At 41.9% G+C, this 16,882-nt stretch overlaps 1 protein-coding gene across 1 annotated transcript; it reads left to right on the plus strand.

Annotated features, from left to right (window-relative positions):
• The first annotated feature begins 1,779 nt into the window (after positions 1-1,779).
• MAGT1 (magnesium transporter 1) lies at positions 1,780-16,882 on the plus strand. Its single transcript, XM_053373702.1, has 10 exons — positions 1,780-1,960; positions 3,167-3,336; positions 4,226-4,343; positions 4,757-4,897; positions 5,963-6,103; positions 7,532-7,621; positions 11,595-11,658; positions 12,594-12,668; positions 13,470-13,560; positions 14,453-16,882. Exons 1-10 carry the CDS (start codon positions 1,877-1,879, stop codon positions 14,466-14,468), a joined length of 990 nt encoding a protein of 329 aa, XP_053229677.1. The 5' UTR covers positions 1,780-1,876; the 3' UTR covers positions 14,469-16,882.

Here is a 16,882-nt window from a genome sequence, read left to right on the forward strand (position 1 = left end):
GGGGGAGAACAGGGGGGGGATTCTCCCCCTCTCCGCTCAGCGCCCCTTCATCGAAGCAGGAGGAGAAACGGAGCCCCTTCCATTTCTCCTCCCACTTCACTGAAGGGGCGCTGCGCAGAGAGGAAAAACTGTGCAGCGCCTCTCCAGCGAAGCAAAGCCAAGCCTGGAGAGCAAGAGGGATCGCTGTGCACTGACCCCTCTCGTTCTCCAGGCTTCAGACGGCTATCCGCAAGCCTTCGGAGCGCAGCGGGAACTTGCGCTGCACTCCAAAGGCTTCAGGCGGCTATCCCTGAAGCCTGGATAGCAAAAGGGGTCGGTGCCCACCGACCACTCTCGCTCTCCAGGCTTCAGCAGAAGCAACGCGTAGCCTCTGGAGTGTGGAGGGAGCGCTCCCTCTGCACTTCGGAGGCTTCGTGTTGCTATCGCTGAAGCCAAGGAGCCTGCATTCGCTCCATACGACGCACACACATTTCCCCTTAACTTTTGGAGGGTAAAAAGTGTGTCCTATAGAGCGAAAAATACAATAGTCATATATTCTCCTATCAGCTCTAATAATAATATTGCAGTGGTGACATTAACAGTGCAGGTAAGGGCATTTTTGTGATTTTTGTAGTGCAACTCATGATTTTTGTGGTGCAGGCTGTGCCCCTGGCTATGATGTGTGATTTGACGGTGAGTTTGGGGAGCCCCAATGTGAAAAGAGTGAGGATCCTTGAGGATCCATGCTTCAAAACCACGTTTTTGGGCCATGGTATGACCAGGAAGCCATGGATCCTAGTTTTTTAACCATGTTTTTGCGCCATTGCGGCACCAAAAACAGTGGGTGCGTGATTTTTTTGGTTCTGCCTACAGACTAAGATGTGGTCTACAGTATCATGGTATTTTTATTTTGTTTCAATATAAAAATAATATGAATTCATGAGGATCCGTGCCTCGGATCCATGTTTTTGTGGTGCTGCAGCGCGGCCAAGTGTTGGATCCACGTTTTTTATAGTCCAGTTTGTAGGCGTGCCTTCCAGGTGTGATTTGACACTGCATTTGTTGGAGTTATTTTTTAAAAAGTGGAGGATCCATGAGGATCCATGTAGATCCGCCTTTTACCCAGACCCAGTTTATTGTTTATTAGAAAATTGCATTTTAATATTAAATTGCATTTTATTCCTTTTTTAATATGGTGGTATAAACATGTTTTACATAAATAGGTAAAATGATCATTAACGTAGTCAATGCAAGTTTTAACCTACTTTTACTTTTACTCTATTGCTATTTTAACTTTTTAAAAGTCTTACACTATTATTGCTGTTAATTATTCCTTTTGATAATTTTATTGTTTTATATTTTTCGTAAACCAGTTTCGGGGTTTTTTAATTTAAAAAAGGGTGCATAGATTTTATGAAATAAATAATAGTAAATAATTAATAAGCAGCTAGTCTTTTAAAATTGACGCATCCCTATTACCCCTCCCTTTGGGGGCTGCTAAGCGCAAAGTCCTCCCGTCTGGCGCAGAACCCAGAGACAGGCTATGCGGGCTGCCTGTCAGTCCGCACGAAGTCCGCCCAACCGGTCTCTGGCGGCCAATCATATCGCAACAGCTTACCCCATTCTCATTTGTCAACGGGAGTCTGACGCGTCCTTCCTACTCCCCCCTCCCCTCCTGAACTCCTTTCTCCTCCACTTCCAGTCCAAAAAGTAAAAGTTCGGGTAGGGGCGGAGACTTAGTGAAAGAGGAAGAAAGGCAGGGGACCAATAGCTAGGCAGCGGAAGTTTCTTTCACCCAATCCAGTACTGGCCCGACGCGCGGCCTGGCCTATGGGCGCCGGGCTGCCCGTGAGTGGCTTTTCTGCCTGTCGCTGAAGGAAGGGAGGCCGGTTCAGTCATGGCGGCGTTTCTGAGGGTTCTGGCTCTGGCTTTCTTGGCCGTGCTGGCCGGCTCCGGCGTCGGAGGGCAGAAGAAGAAGGAGGTGAGTGGGGCTGGCTGGAGAAGGGCCGATGCGATCGCGATCCAGGCGGGGAGGAGGAGAAGGAGAGGGGCACACCGAGGTCATCCAACCGCCCACCTTTCTTACTCTCAGGGCCCAACTTACGGAGGCTCGCCAACAACTGTTTGCTAGGCCCGCAGTTATCCTAGGAAGAGCTGTGTGTGTGTGTGTGTGTGTGTGTGTGTGTGTGACGGACTACAAGGTTGCCGAGCATGTGCAGAGTGCCGCCGCCCCCCCGCGCCTCAAGCACTTTGCATCGCTTAATCGCCTCTCGTCTCTCCCACTGCAGTCCTGTGGGAGTCTTCGCCCCCCTCAGGCTGCTGCTGTTAAGTTGCCGCCGCAGAGAGTTCCTTGGTGGAAAGATGGATTCATAACAAGTGATGACGATGATGAAGATTATAATGAATGAAAAAGTTGTTGGCTGCGCCTTCAGCTGCTGCCAGTTACACTGCAATAGAATACGTTTCGCCTCATTTATGCACGACCAGGCTGCAGCTATAGGCGGAAGCGAATTAGTGCCGCCAGATTTTAGCAAGAGATACCTAGAAGAGGGCGCGTTTTCCTGTCACGTAGGGCAAACGACGGGCGCTGCCTGCGCTGAGGAGGAGGATCCGACGGTTATGACTCTTAGTCAGGCAGTGAATGGCAGATGATGAGGGAGAGAACTGAGAATGGGGCAGCATCTAAGGGTGCCTTGGCATGTCTATGCAGACCGTATGTTGTGTGGCCAAGTTCATGGAATCAAAGGCTTGTTGCTGGTTGCATTATCTGAATGCTGTGAACAAGCCTAGTGCACTCCATATAATCTGGACATCTTCCGTGGCCTCTGACCACAGGCTGATGGGAGTTGTAGTCTGCCAACATTTGTAGGACACGAAGTTGCAAGCAGCACTGAGGAAGTGAATATTCACCTTGATTTATCAATGCTAGTTGCTGTAAAGAAATGGTACTGGGAAGGAGATGAAATGATAACATACTGGAAAGGCTAAAGAGAAGACATAAGTATTCCATTCTCGGTCTCCCAACACATCTTAGGAGCTGGGTCTGATTCTGGGATCATGCAGCTAATACATTATTATTATTTAAATGTCATGCATGGTTGTTCAGATTAAGCTGTAGCAGCTTAGACTCCTAGTAGAAGACTTGTTTAACAGAAACTGTTTTCTTCTTTCCAATTTTATATTTTAGATGGTTCTTTCAGAAAAAGTGAACCAGCTGATGGAATGGGCTAGCAAACGGTCGGTAATTCGACTGAACGGTGATAAATTTCGTCGTCTTATAAAGGCACCACCAAGAAACTACTCTGTGATTGTTATGTTCACTGCGCTTCAGCCTCACAGACAATGTGTTGTGTGCAAGTATGGATTTAAATTACTTGAAAATTCATTATTACAGAAAACCTTGTATGCTTTTTTGTGTCACAGTATTTCTCCTTTGTTTTATCCTTTTTACTTCAAACTTATTCTGTTGTACTCAAGGGAAAAGCACCATGCTAGCATTCAAAAAATCAGGTGTACCAAAAGATTGTTGAAGTAGCAATTAATCATTGTGATATTTTGAAAATAATTCTTCTAGAAATGATATAAAGTCATACACAGGGAGTTGCTTTTTAAGTTAAAAGTACTATACCTGCTTCTTATGAAGAGAATTTGACAGAAAGAATGTCTCTTCAAACAATTCATGTAGGTATTGTGCTTGCTAAACCTTATTCAAGCACCTGATTCACAGACCATCATCTTTAATTGACTTAGCATTTGGCATCAGAGACTTAAATTCTACCTGCGCACATCTGAAGTGCCAACCGTAACTGGTTTAGCATTTAGCATTAAAGATTTAAATTCTACTTACTCACACCTGGAGTGCCATCTGTTCTCAAAATATAAAAATATTCTCAAAGAAATGCTCATTGACATGAGGGATCCAGCTAAAGACATTGCTTATTGGTACTACATTAGCTGAGACTGAGGGATGTGGGTCTTTGAATCCTACTATATAAAAGGCTTTCTCCAAAGAAAGCAAAATTGCAACTTTGTGGGAACGCCAGGAAGTATATGCATCCTTGTCAGTTCAGATGCTGTTCTTTTGTAGTGGTGACTTGTGGCTGCATGATCATTGCTGCTGTTCAAGTTTCTTCTTATAGCTAGTGTGAAAGTGTGGGCTTACGTTCTTGAAACTTCTGATGGGCTAAATGTTTTTAAATCTTGACATGGTTAGATGCTTGAACAGCACTTTCTTACATTTTTGTAGGCAAGCTGATGAAGAATATCAGATTCTGGCAAACTCATGGCGGTACTCAAGTGCATTCACAAACAGGATCTTTTTTGCCATGGTTGATTTCGATGAAGGCTCTGATGTATTTCAAATGGTAATGTGCTTCTTGCGTAGTTATACTTGTGGAGTAGGATTAAGAAAAAGATGTGCATTACTGTTTTGTTTTTAAAAACAGTTTATACTTTCTGGGGCATCAGTAACATAAACATACTTAATATTACTCTAATATTTAGGATTGCACATTAAGTAATAACTTGCTTCTTCGGAGCATTTCAAACTAAGTGGAGTGGGAGGGAAGAAATAAGCTTTTCTGGTAACCTGTAGTACAACTACTGGTATTTATGTGAGACAGTGGAGTTTGCAACATAGACCTATGTGTCTTGGTTCACAAGTTATGCCTGGATAACTTCAGAATCTGAGCTCCATTTCAGAGCATGGATTTTAGGTAGCAGCTCAACAGACAATTTGAGTGACAGTACATTTCTTTGTGTTTCTTAAAAAATACAGCTCAACATGAACTCTGCTCCAACCTTCATTAATTTCCCAGCAAAAGGGAAACCGAAAAAAGGTGACACATACGAACTGCAAGTACGAGGTTTTGCTGCTGAACAGCTAGCCCGTTGGGTTGCTGATAGAACTGATGTCAATGTAAGTAAAGGCCAGACTTCAACTTCTGTGCAGTGTTTGCTTCTAACTGTAATATAAAGAAATATGTTATTGTTCTGTTGCCTCAAATAGCAGGACTGCCACACGAAGAGAACAAGTTCATGAGCACTTGTCCATCTTTTCCACCATATGCATACACTCAATACAATTATTTCTTTTAAACCAGAACAGTTTACTTAGTCTTATTTTGGTGCTCTATGAAATCATGTTTTCAATGGTGGATGAAGAAAGGGTCGGTGGGTTGAACTGTTAGATATTTTTATGGAGAGGCAATTTTGTTGTTTCCTGTGTTTCCCAGTTGTCATGAGCATCCTGGTAAAACTGCTAGTCTTTTTAAAAATACTTCTGGTATATTCTCATGTCACTTTTCAAATTATTTTCAGGGCATTCTAAAATCCAGCAACAACCCTTTGCTATGGTTTTTGTATTATTCTTGCAGCTTAATCCTATCCTTAATCCTATATTATCCGGGAGTAAGGCCACTGTGTTCGGTGGGAATTGTTTCCACATAAGTGCGCATGTAATAAATGCAGCTTTAAATTGTTTAAAGGTTCTTATTAGAGATCTGTGGGCATCTGCACTATTTACCTGTAAGGTAAGATTGACTGCAACTTGGAGCAGGAATACCTCAGTGGTACATCTCAGTTTGAAATGCTAACTTCATTGTGGTCTAGTATACTCTGTGCTATTTCTGAGGTTTTGGACACAAGATGAAACATTTTCTTTTTAAAGCAGATGTTTTTGTAATGTGCTTCCTGGCTATAGTTTAATTGTAACCTACTTTGAGGTAGCTTATGAGAACAACAGAGTGTAATGTAATTAAAATATTGAAATTATTTGTATACTTCAGTGTTACTTCTCAAAAGCAATTTTCCGTATGGAACACTTTAGATTTTTTTTTAGAAGTTGAAGTAGCTTTGCTGCATTCTCAAAAACTTACCTACCCCTCTAGTAGTAAAACTGTTCAGGAATTATTGGTGCCTATATATTTTTGTACAGAATTCTTCCATTTTACTTTAATGTGCAAACTGTTTTTGACTTTCATAGATCCGTGTGATAAGGCCTCCAAACTATGCTGGGCCCTTGATGTTGGGGCTGCTCCTCGCTGTTATCGGTGGCCTTGTGTACTTAAGAAGAAGCAACCTGGATTTTCTGTATAACAAGACAGGCTGGGCTTTTGCTGCTTTGGTAAGCAAATTATGTTGTAACCACTTTGTTTCCTCTTTTCTCCTCAGGATCCCTCTCCCAACCTTCCTCATCACTTGGCCTATTCTTTGCATGCATCTACTGTGATCTGGCTGCATTGTTTTTCAGTTTAAAAAACAGATTGTCATTCTGGTTTTTAGTAACAGTTTCTTTTCCACTGATTCAGATGGAAGGGCTGCTGTATCTTGTCCCCCATTCCTGTCAGCATCGCCCTTGAGCCAGTGCCACCAACTGGACTCATCCACTTCAGCCCCGACTGGGCTAGGCGAGCTGGGTAGCACTTCCAGAGACCACCTTCTGCACAGGAACAGGTCAAAGTGCTGTGGACTCACAGCTTAGAGTTGCGAGCACCGGATTCACTCCAACAAGAAGACAGTCGTCGCACAGCAGAGTATAGCATAGCATAAACGACTCGGAGAGCAGCTCTGTAGAATATCTTCTTTATTCTATCTACAACTATAATACACAACTATATACAGAGCTAAATGAGGTCTAAACAAAAAATGCTGAACTGCACTGAGTGTCTGCAGCTGCTCTTAGCAGCAACCTTGTCTATACACACGATCTCTCTCTAACACTCAGTCTCTCTCTCTCTCTTTGATGTGAGGCTGGAGCGAAATAAGTAGAGAGCAGAAAACCACCCCTCCTCTCTGGAGAATCAACAGATTCTTGGATATGGGAGGGGTGAAATCTCCTCAATTCCAGGGGAGTATTAGCAAACAGGATGGCTTTGGATCCTGAAGATCCACTGCCATTTCTAGAAAATCCGTTCTTGTTCTCTCCAGCATCAGAGTTCTGATATCAGAGTGATAATGGCTGTGGACCTTTCTGCAGCTTCATAGAGCAGGTATATGAGGTGAGATCTTCTTGTCTGAGGTTGAACCTCTCTGTCCTTTAAGAGGGAAATCAGGAGAATACTATTCTTCCCCCACTCCCACCCCTAAGATTGTGGCAAAAGGTTTTTTGTTTGCTTTGTTTGTAAATTTTTGTGAGTTTACATTTTAAAGGAAATAAAATAGCTTCATTCCCTTAGTGGGAGCTCTTTTATTTGAGGAAAGATGCAGTTGTGAAATTACTGTTTTCTGTTGGATTAAAAAAGGGTTTTAATTGCTTTGCTTGGGGCATGTTCAGTATTGGCAGCCACTTGTGGACAGGATGCTCTTGGCTATGTCACATGATTGTGTAATATGCAATCATGATGTGGGCATAAATGAAATATAAACTCGTTTTGAGGATTCAACTAGGGCACAGGCTCAGAATATATCTGAAATTTAAAGCTGTGGGGAAATAGTGGGAACAAATTAATGATCAGTATTGTTTGAGGTCACTTAAAAGGTGAGCAATGTTTGAATCAGGGATGTCTTTCTTGGTGCTTACAAGTTTACTGATTTCTCAATGTGTTGTTTCCAGTGTTTCGTTCTGGCAATGACATCAGGGCAAATGTGGAATCACATCAGAGGGCCACCATATGCTCATAAGAATCCCCATACAGGTCAAGTGGTAAGTGATCATTTAAAAAACAAACAAACATCAAAACTCCAGTATAACTTTTTAAATATGTTAACATGTCTTTCAGCATATGCTCCCCTTCCAAGTTCATTTGTAAAAATCTAAAACACATGAAAATACAACCCCCATCCCATAAAAGCAGCAGCTACTAAGTATTTTTTCATGTGTCAAAGTGTCAAACAACTCAACCACAGACTTCAATTAATGTTTCTCGAGAGGCTTTCTAAGGACCAGCAGAGTGTCTCTCTGGTTCCAAAGAGTTCCAGAGATTCCCACCCTGGGAGAAAGCACTATTCCTTGCACTCACACAATTTAATAGCTCTTGCTTGATGGACCAGAGAGCAGGGCTCCTGCTTGGGCAGGCTCATACAGGTATAGGTGGTCCTTTAGACAACATAGTCTCCAACGATTTAGGGTTCTAAAGGCCACAGCCAGCTCTGAATTGAGTCCAGAAGCAGAGGGGTTGTCAGTGTAACTGATACAGGATAGGTGTATTCAGAACAGGAGGTACAGAATATGTAACAGATACAGAACAGGAGTATTCAGAATAGGTGATACATTTTTTACTGAAGTGTGTAGATTATTGTAGCTAGTGTACATTTCTCTCCTGAATCTTTTTTTGCCACACTCTGCCTGTTAAAGAGGTCCCTGATTAGGCATATTCCTTCCTTCAATTTATTGTTAAAGGTTCTGTCTTTCATACCTGTAGGCCTCTTAAATGTGAAACCGAGAGTTTCTAGGCTGTGCTAACAGTGAAAATATTGTGGTTATTTTAAGCAACACTTCATTGCTTTCGGATTCTCACAAACTGTTGGTCACAGTAATGCTTCTAAATCTCGCATTTTCAGTTTTAAAAATATATCCGTTTTTGCCTCCTATTTACTTTCACTACATACTGTTCAATTCAAAATTTATGTATCCTGTATTTGTTTGTATTCAGCTTGGTTTTGCTCAGAGTTGACCCACTGAAATTAAGGAACGTGATTAAATTATGCCCATTAATTTCAATGAGTAAGGCTGAGTTCAGTGCCACCCCATGTTTAGTAAAAGTGCAGAAGCACATTGAATTGAGTTTTCTGTTTGAAAACTTGCAAAGGTTTAACATGGGGACCTTCTTTATAAGTCTGCTTTAAACCTTGATCAGGAGAGTTCTGTAGTTATTTTGGCACATGGCTTGCAATCAGAGCTCCTGCATGAAGCAGGATTGCCCTCTGTCTCCCCTGCTTTTTGTGCTGGCCCAGATGTTTAGCAAGTTGCTGCGAGTTTTAATCTGCCACCACGTCTCTACTTATTTAGATTCATACCAAGAATGATTGAAGACTGGAAATTTTTTTAATTGGCAAAACATGATTCTAACATTTATACATATATACAATGAAAGCCTTGTTTGCCACACAGAGTATTATTTCAATTGACTTCACAAGGGGGTGAGACAGTATGTAATATTGGATGGTGTTACACCATGTGACCTCTGCACGGTGATATCATGGACTGGCTGGCTGAAGGGGAGTGGTGGGTGGCACCAGCCGGGGAACCCCCAATGGAAACCCCAGGACAGGAAGGCTCAGAGCCAGGGGATTGGTGGTGGGATGCTGAGAAGAGGTCAGGGGGAGAGGCTTGGAAGGAAGGGCTGGATGTTGAAGGTGCAACAGGGTTTAGCGAGTAGGAAGTGTTGGTGACAGGGAACAGTTCAGACTCCGAGGCTGAAGCAGAGGAGGGGGGTCAAGAGGCTGCTGAAGAATCCAGGGACCCTCCCTCTCCTGCTGCGACAAGCTCCCCTCCTTCTTGGTCTCCAAGAATATGCAGAATAATGAGGAGGGCAGAATAGAGACCAGAGGCACGCTTGGGAAATATCTGGGAGAGGAGGAGCCTCAGAAAGGGCGCAAGGCAGGGATCTTCAGTCCTGGCAACTGCTCCATAGTGCTGATACCTGCTGGGAAATGTTGCTGAGTTGTATAAAGTTTAATTGACTAACTCTTTACTAACTTCACTAACAATGAAGCCTTGCGTCTTTCGTACTGACTTGCATCTGACTCTGGCCCTGACAAGTATGAAGTATGATCACATCTTGTTATGTTCTGGGGACAGAACAAAAACATATATATCCGAACACCCCTGGAACCACCCCTGCATGAGCAATTTTAGCTCCCAGAGCTGGTGCACTGAACAGGTCTTACCCCCACAAAGAAGGCAGAGAGCTTTTATGCTCTCCTACTTGCATACTGGGCTCTGGGAGGCTCTCTTGTTGCTTCTGGGAGGCTTTCACAAGATCTGAGTTCCCACAAGATCTTGTGAGAGCCTCCCAGAGCTTGGTAAGCAAGGTGCATAGCTTAAAAGCTATTTGTGTGCCAGGAAAACCCAGAACAAAAGGAGCTTTTAAGCTCTCCAACTTGCATGCAATTAATTTGCAGGCTTTCAACTTGCCAGCTTTCAGCTGCAGAGGTTGAAATTGTGCTAGTTAATTGTGTGCAAGATGTGATCATACGGTATTACTAGTAATCCAGGGATTGGACCAGCTGCGTGGATACAAATCAAATGTATTGCGAATTGTAGTTCCTATAGGGAAAATCCATTTAGGCAGTTTTGTAAAAATGCTTATTCAGACATAAAAAATCTGTTTTTGGCATCTTATTTTTGGATTTGGAGGTGGTGGTATGCCAAACAAGTACCCTCCAGTTTTCTCACTGGCGTTTCATCTGGTTAGAGAAAAAGCCCAAGGAACTTCTATAATCTTTGGTTTATTCTTATTTCTTAGGTCAACAAAGGAACATGGATATAGGCCTCTGAAAACACATGGAAAGGCATTTTAATATAATTAGACAGGGACCAATCGACCCATATGCTCATTTTCAATGGGTATCATTGGGGCACTTTGTATGGTAGGGGGAAGAGGTATAATTTTATTTTAAGTTAATTTCTTATTTATGCAAAAACAATAAACATTTTTTTAAAAAACAACTTCAGAAGCCAAACACTTATAGTAAATTCATCTGAATACACTTAAATGGAAGTTGCACACTTCTTAAAGGAGGATAAGGAGTGTGTGTTAGAAAGACCAGTAACCTTTTTAGTTGGGTCCTGTTGCTCCTTTGCATATCTTATACTTAGGGAGAAAGTGAAACTGCATTCCTGGAAGCAAATCTTTTATGCAGTTTTGTTAGTTGTCGTCTTTAAAGTGCATATATGCATTTCATAAACCAACTGGATAGATTTCCCTTTTGCTGGGAGGTATGGTATTTTGGGTTATGGCTCCAACTTCTGGTCAAGGCAGGTGCAAACACTTTGGAAAAAGGCTATAACAACCATGATGCTCCAGTAAGCATTGGTTCCCAGGGGGTCTGTGGCACCATTCACATAACAAAAAGTACTATAGAGAGAGCAAAATTTTCAAAAGTAGGGGTCCATGGCTTGGCTTTTGAAACAAAAGGGGTCCATAGAACTTAAGTAATTGGGAACCACTAGTTCGCTCCTCTCTTGGTCAGATTAGGTACAATTGCTTCTCTCTGACTCTCTCTTTGGCTCTTGGGTAGATGGAATTGCTGAAAGAGTGCTCTTCCTTGCTTTTTGAGACTGTTATAGGTGACAGTAACAATGCAGTCTCTAGTCTAGGAGGACTGGGCTATTGCCTTTGTAGGTTAAAGCCAGCATTTTAAATGTAGAAAGCAATCGCTGTTACACATCCTGAAATATTGTTGTAGTTCCTGGCAAGAGATGGACCATCGCATGGAGCATTAGCTGACCTGAGAAGGCAGGTACCACAGTAATATGCTCTAGGAATATCTACTGATTGGAACAGTTTTGCAGTCAGCAGAATCCCTTTTAAGTAAGTCTGGAGACTGAGTGAACCTGGCTTTTCATCCCCATGTAGATCTGTGTGTGAGCATGTGCAAATTTAGATCAGGAATCTTATAATCAAATATGAAATAATCAAAACTGCATAATTTTTTTAACCCTTTTCTTGCAGAGCTATATCCATGGGAGCAGTCAAGCTCAATTTGTTGCTGAAACACACATTGTTCTGTTGTTTAGTATCCTTCTTAACAACAAATACTTAAGCGTGAAAACCTTTTGACCAGATCTAGCCAAAGTTTCCTGGGGCTTGCATTGGTGACTTTGCAACCTTCTAAAGAAATCATTGATCAGATCAAGCAAGTAGTTGCTGAATTCTGATGCCAGTCAGGTGTGGTTATCTGAATGGAAAACCATTGTAACTGCTAGATTTTCATATAGGTGGAAGCCAACTATGTTAAGAGTAGACTCAGTGAAATGAATACTGTAGATCTAAATGTGTGTCCATTATTTTCAGTGGCTCCTCTCTCAGTAGGATTGCTGTTATTTTTAAAGACAGACATGCTTAGGATGTTTGTACTTTTACCTCTTGTTATAAACGGTCCTTGGGGTTATCTGTATAAGTTTAAGCTTTTAATTGTAACTTCAAAGTGCCACAGACTGTGATTTCCCTCTCTATGCTTCTTGAGTTTGTATCTGTTAGTACAAACTGAAAATGGCATTGCTTGTGAAGTGGGTTGTAATCCATGAAAGCTTTTGACTCAATAAGTTTGTCTTTATAAACTGCTTTGAATTATTTGATTTGGTTAACATTGTGTAACTTATGCTGCCCGCCCCATCCATTTCCCCCTCCAGCTCCCCTCACTACTGTCTCTTGCTTCCAATTGTGCATAAAAGATAACAAGTCAGGTGGGGTGGGCGGGAATCTAGCAAGTTTTTGAGAACGCAGAGACCTAAAACATAATGACTCTTACCCTTCCTCCTTTTTTCTGTAGTTCAACCCAGAATGCTAGGACAAGGTTGCTGAGTTCAAACTTGGCTCAGTCTTGCAAACTCTGCAACTACAGCAAAAGTTAGGATTTTTCTAAATGCATAGCATTAAGAAACTGGATAGGAATGTGCCGTACTTTTGTTCAGCCTGTTGAAGTGGTTTAGCCTTAAACAGCTTTCTCAGATGCTGGTGTTACTCTTGGGATGGTGCTCCTGCATGAAGCTGCAACTTCTGACCTGGAGGTAATGAAGAGAAAAAGTAAGTACCAGATTTCGCTTCACCTGGCAGGGATGGTAATGTTGGGTTGCAGCGCCATCTTCTGGTCAATCCTGACACCACAGCATTCTCCCTTCCTTCCTTCCTTCCTTCCTTCCTGTGCCTGGAATGCAGTGTGCTTGCATTTTTAAACAGGGAATGCCAGGATGGGAAAAGCAGGGGTGTGTGTGTCCATAAAAAATATTTTGGTACTTGGGAAAACTTTCCTCTGGCAGTTGTGTTGTCGGTAAAAATAGGTTTGTTACTTATTGCTGGTTTTCTAAGTTGTATGGCCTCTTTTGCTCCATTTGAGAGTTTTCTCACAAATTAATTCAGTTGGAACTGCAGTTAGACAATCTGCGTGGGTGGCGCTGTGGTCTAAACCATTGAGCCTAGGGCTTGCCGATCAGAAGGTTGGCGGTTCAAATCCCCGTGACGGGGTGAGCTCCCGTTGTTTGGTCGCAGCTCCTGCCCACCTAGCAGTTCGAAAGCACGTCAAAGTGCAAGTAGAGAAATAGGTACCGCTCCAGTGGGAAGGTAAACGGCATTTCTGTGAGCTGCTCTGGTTCGCCAGAAGTGGCTTAGTCATGCTGGTCACATGACCCGGAAGCTGTCTTCGGACAAATGCCGTCTCCCTCGGCCTATAGAGTGAGATGAGCGTGCAACCCCAGAGTCGTCCGCGACTGGACCCTAACAGTCAGGGGTACCTTTACCTTTAAGCATTCTTTAAATTTCAGTTTCATGATTGATTATTTTCATGCTGTTTTGGCAAGCTGACTTCATTTTGTGATTTATTTCCTGCAGTAATGTGTATGGCTGGCATCGGTTTGGTGGTCTTGTTCTTCAGTTGGCTGCTGTCAATATTTCGATCTAAGTACCATGGCTATCCATACAGGTATGTATTTTTTACTATTTAAAATCCCTTTATCCCAATAAATAGCTTTTTAATAGTATTTTGACATCGAGCTTCCCTGAAAAAAAATTGCATAGTTTGTTTGTTTGGATAGTTCCAAACTATTAATAATACTTAAACAGAGAACACTGAACATGGTGTCACTTTTTTCCTTAATGATGTTTTATGAAGTAACACTAATGTCTCAACAAATGAAACTGATCTGTAGAAAACGTAACTTGAAAAAAGAGACATTGCACATACTTTAGTAAATCAAGAAATCTTTAATAAAAAAATACATTTAAATAAATAAATTGATGTTTTATGAAGAATATGAATTAGACTGATTTTTTTAAAACAAGCAAGTTAGAAGATAAATAAACCAGATCAAGGGACGCAAGCATGACCATTCAGAATGCACAATGCAGTACATCACAGGGTTAAAACCACAGGGGGGAATCTTTATTTTATAACCAGACAAAAGACTACCTTTTCTGTTTTGTGATTAAAGAAAAAACATACTTTGTAACTTGGGAAGTATTTGGACAAGTCTCTAAAATATGCTAGGCCTACATGCGGTATACAAATGGCATGCACAGGTTCCTGCCTGCAGAGAGATTGTCTAAGTGGGACTTGGAGGAAGAGGACCCTGAGCTAAGAAATCATCAGCTCCTGTTCTGTTGGCATGTTTTCTGTCACACTTCCCAAATGATGCTAACTAAAATTTAAATGCAGCATATTCTGATGCCAAGTACATTTTACATTTCTCTAAAATCAGTGGGTGTTCAATTTGAGTCTTTAGGATTTGTGAGCTATAATTGCTTGTTTTGATTTGGTAACCTGAAAAGTGTGTGTTCTCTCTCTCTCTCTCTCTCTCTCTCTCTCTCTCTCTCAGCTTCCTAATGAGCTAAAGAATGTTGCATCTCTGCTGTTTTCCTGAAGCGTGAAATATGTGGACCATGCTACCTCCATTTGAAATGAATAGGAATGAGACTGTTGCACACCAAACCAAAGATGTCAAGTGCCTTGACAATTTGCCCTAAAAGTCATGGGGAGTACAGTGGTACCTCGGGTTAAGTACTTAATTCGTTCCGGAGGTCCATTCTTGACCTGAAACTGTTCTTAACCTGAAGCACCACTTTAGCTAATGGGGCCTCCTGCTGCTGGAGCACGATTTCTGTTCTCATCCTGAAGCAAAGTTCTTAACCCGAGGTATTATTTCTGGGTTAGCGGAGTCTGTAACCTGAAGTGTATGTAACCCAAGGTACCACTGTATTAAGATACATGCTCTTTTCGCCATTTAATTTAGGTCTAGTATAATTTTGCATCTGGGTTCCTTGTTTCTGATTAGTTTAAAAGAAAACTACATTTTAATTCTCAGGCGACAGTCCAAAGACCCTCTTTTAGGCAGATGTTAGTGCCTCTGTGTTATGCATAGAGACACCCTGATAATCACAGTTACCACCACTTGTAGCTTCATTAACTACTGGACTTATTCATAGTTCACCTGCGTTTCAGGGTGGCTTTTAGCAGGGCGGGGGGGGGCACAGGGAGGGCTGCTTTGACAAGGGAGGTGCCCCAAAACAGTACAGTGTGCATGTGCAGCTTTCTATGCAGCCCTTTGGGCTGTGGCTTTAACTGTTATATACACTGCATTGTATTTCTGGCACCTACAAGGACTTTACATTTTGCCCATATTTTTCTCCCCCTATTGCAAAGGACTCACTGCAGATGCATTCAGTAGGTCCCTCTTTGTAAGATGTTCAGCTTCCAGGTGATCTGATTCTATGTTGGGCAAAAGATTCCTGCATTGCAGGGGGTTGGACTAGATGATCGTCCTGGTCCCTTCCAATTCCATGATGACATTTTTAACCTCGGTTTCTGTGCAACATGTTCCAATGCAGAGCCAACTGGCAAGAGAAGTTGACTCCTTTTTTTTTTAAAGTACATGACTTGAAAGAGACTTCCATAAGCCTTTCTCTCTCTCTCAAACCCTGGGAGTATCTTTCAGTAATACTGCTATCATAATTATGAGGGGGGCCCGGTTGCATTCATTCACTTTGTAATCTACACTAGAACTCCTTCAGTACAGTGCATCGTCCTCTTACTCCATGCACAGTGCAAATGCTCATGACTACCAGAAAGTGTTTTCTGATGTTGAAACTGTCATGTGGGCTTGTAGCCCCAGCAGACTCTTGTTCAATAAAGAAGCATCCTCAACAATTTGTGTTAAAAGGTGCACAGCCCGTATCTGATTCTCTGTGCAGAACAGCCTGCTGTATACACATTCACCAGCCAGACAAAGTCAGTGTGATCAGCCTTGATAGTACCAATTCGCTATTGTGTTAGTCTCCCAAACAAGTGAATGGCACTGTTAAAGCTATTCATATTGCCAACTTGCTATGGGCTGAAAATAAGGCCCTGTTCCAGTATATTAATGACATGCCTACTGTTCTAGATGCTGCCTGTGTGTGTGTGTGGTTTGTCGTGCACAGAACTCTTCAGTGCATTTGACACTTGACTCACAGAGCAGTTTTCACATGGAAGCCTGTCTCTAGGAGTTGATTTCCATTGCCAGTTTGGGGCAACATCTCTTAAATCTGAACATATTGCATGCAGAATGCAGGGTAAAGCATCAAACATGTCAGTGCTTTTGCCATTGCCTTGTAATAATATTTCACTGCTTTTCTTTACCTCTGAATGCAGTGGAAAGGTGTGGGGTGAGAGAGGGAAGATCCCAATATGTATAATGAATCTTAGTTGGTGATTGTAAGCTTTATAAGAAAGCCTCTGTTTCTTCTGCTTTTGCTGCTTTCCCCAGCTCCTTCCATGTTCAGTGAAAATTATCTGCTTGGTTCTCATCCTGCAGTCCATGAGGATACTAGGAGCTGGATCTAGAAGGAATCTTAAAAGGATTCTAGGAACTGTATTAATTTGGAACTTCTGCTTCTTGGCTTGATAACACTGTCTCCTTCAAGGCAGGCCTAATATTGGGTGTGATTGACGACATAGAACAAGAAAAACATAGTGCTTTTTCTCGAAGGGAGTGGGTATGGGGAAGGTAAGGGAAATTATGTTTCTCATTAAAAGTTGAATAGAGGTAACTACTACTATACTGAACAAAGTAGTTTTCTCTTATGCAAATTTGCTATATTTAATTATATTTCAAGTGCCTTAACACCATTAGTCTATTTTTTGATATTGACTCCATAAATATTTTTAAAAATGCATTTTTATACAGCTCACAGCATTCAGTTGTAGCATGGATATTGAAAGGACTACAATGGATTTTGAACAACTTTCAATAAATATTTTACCTACCCCT

Source organism: Podarcis raffonei, chromosome Z, assembly GCF_027172205.1.
Source record: "Podarcis raffonei isolate rPodRaf1 chromosome Z, rPodRaf1.pri, whole genome shotgun sequence".
Taxonomy (NCBI): Eukaryota; Metazoa; Chordata; class Lepidosauria; order Squamata; family Lacertidae; genus Podarcis; species Podarcis raffonei.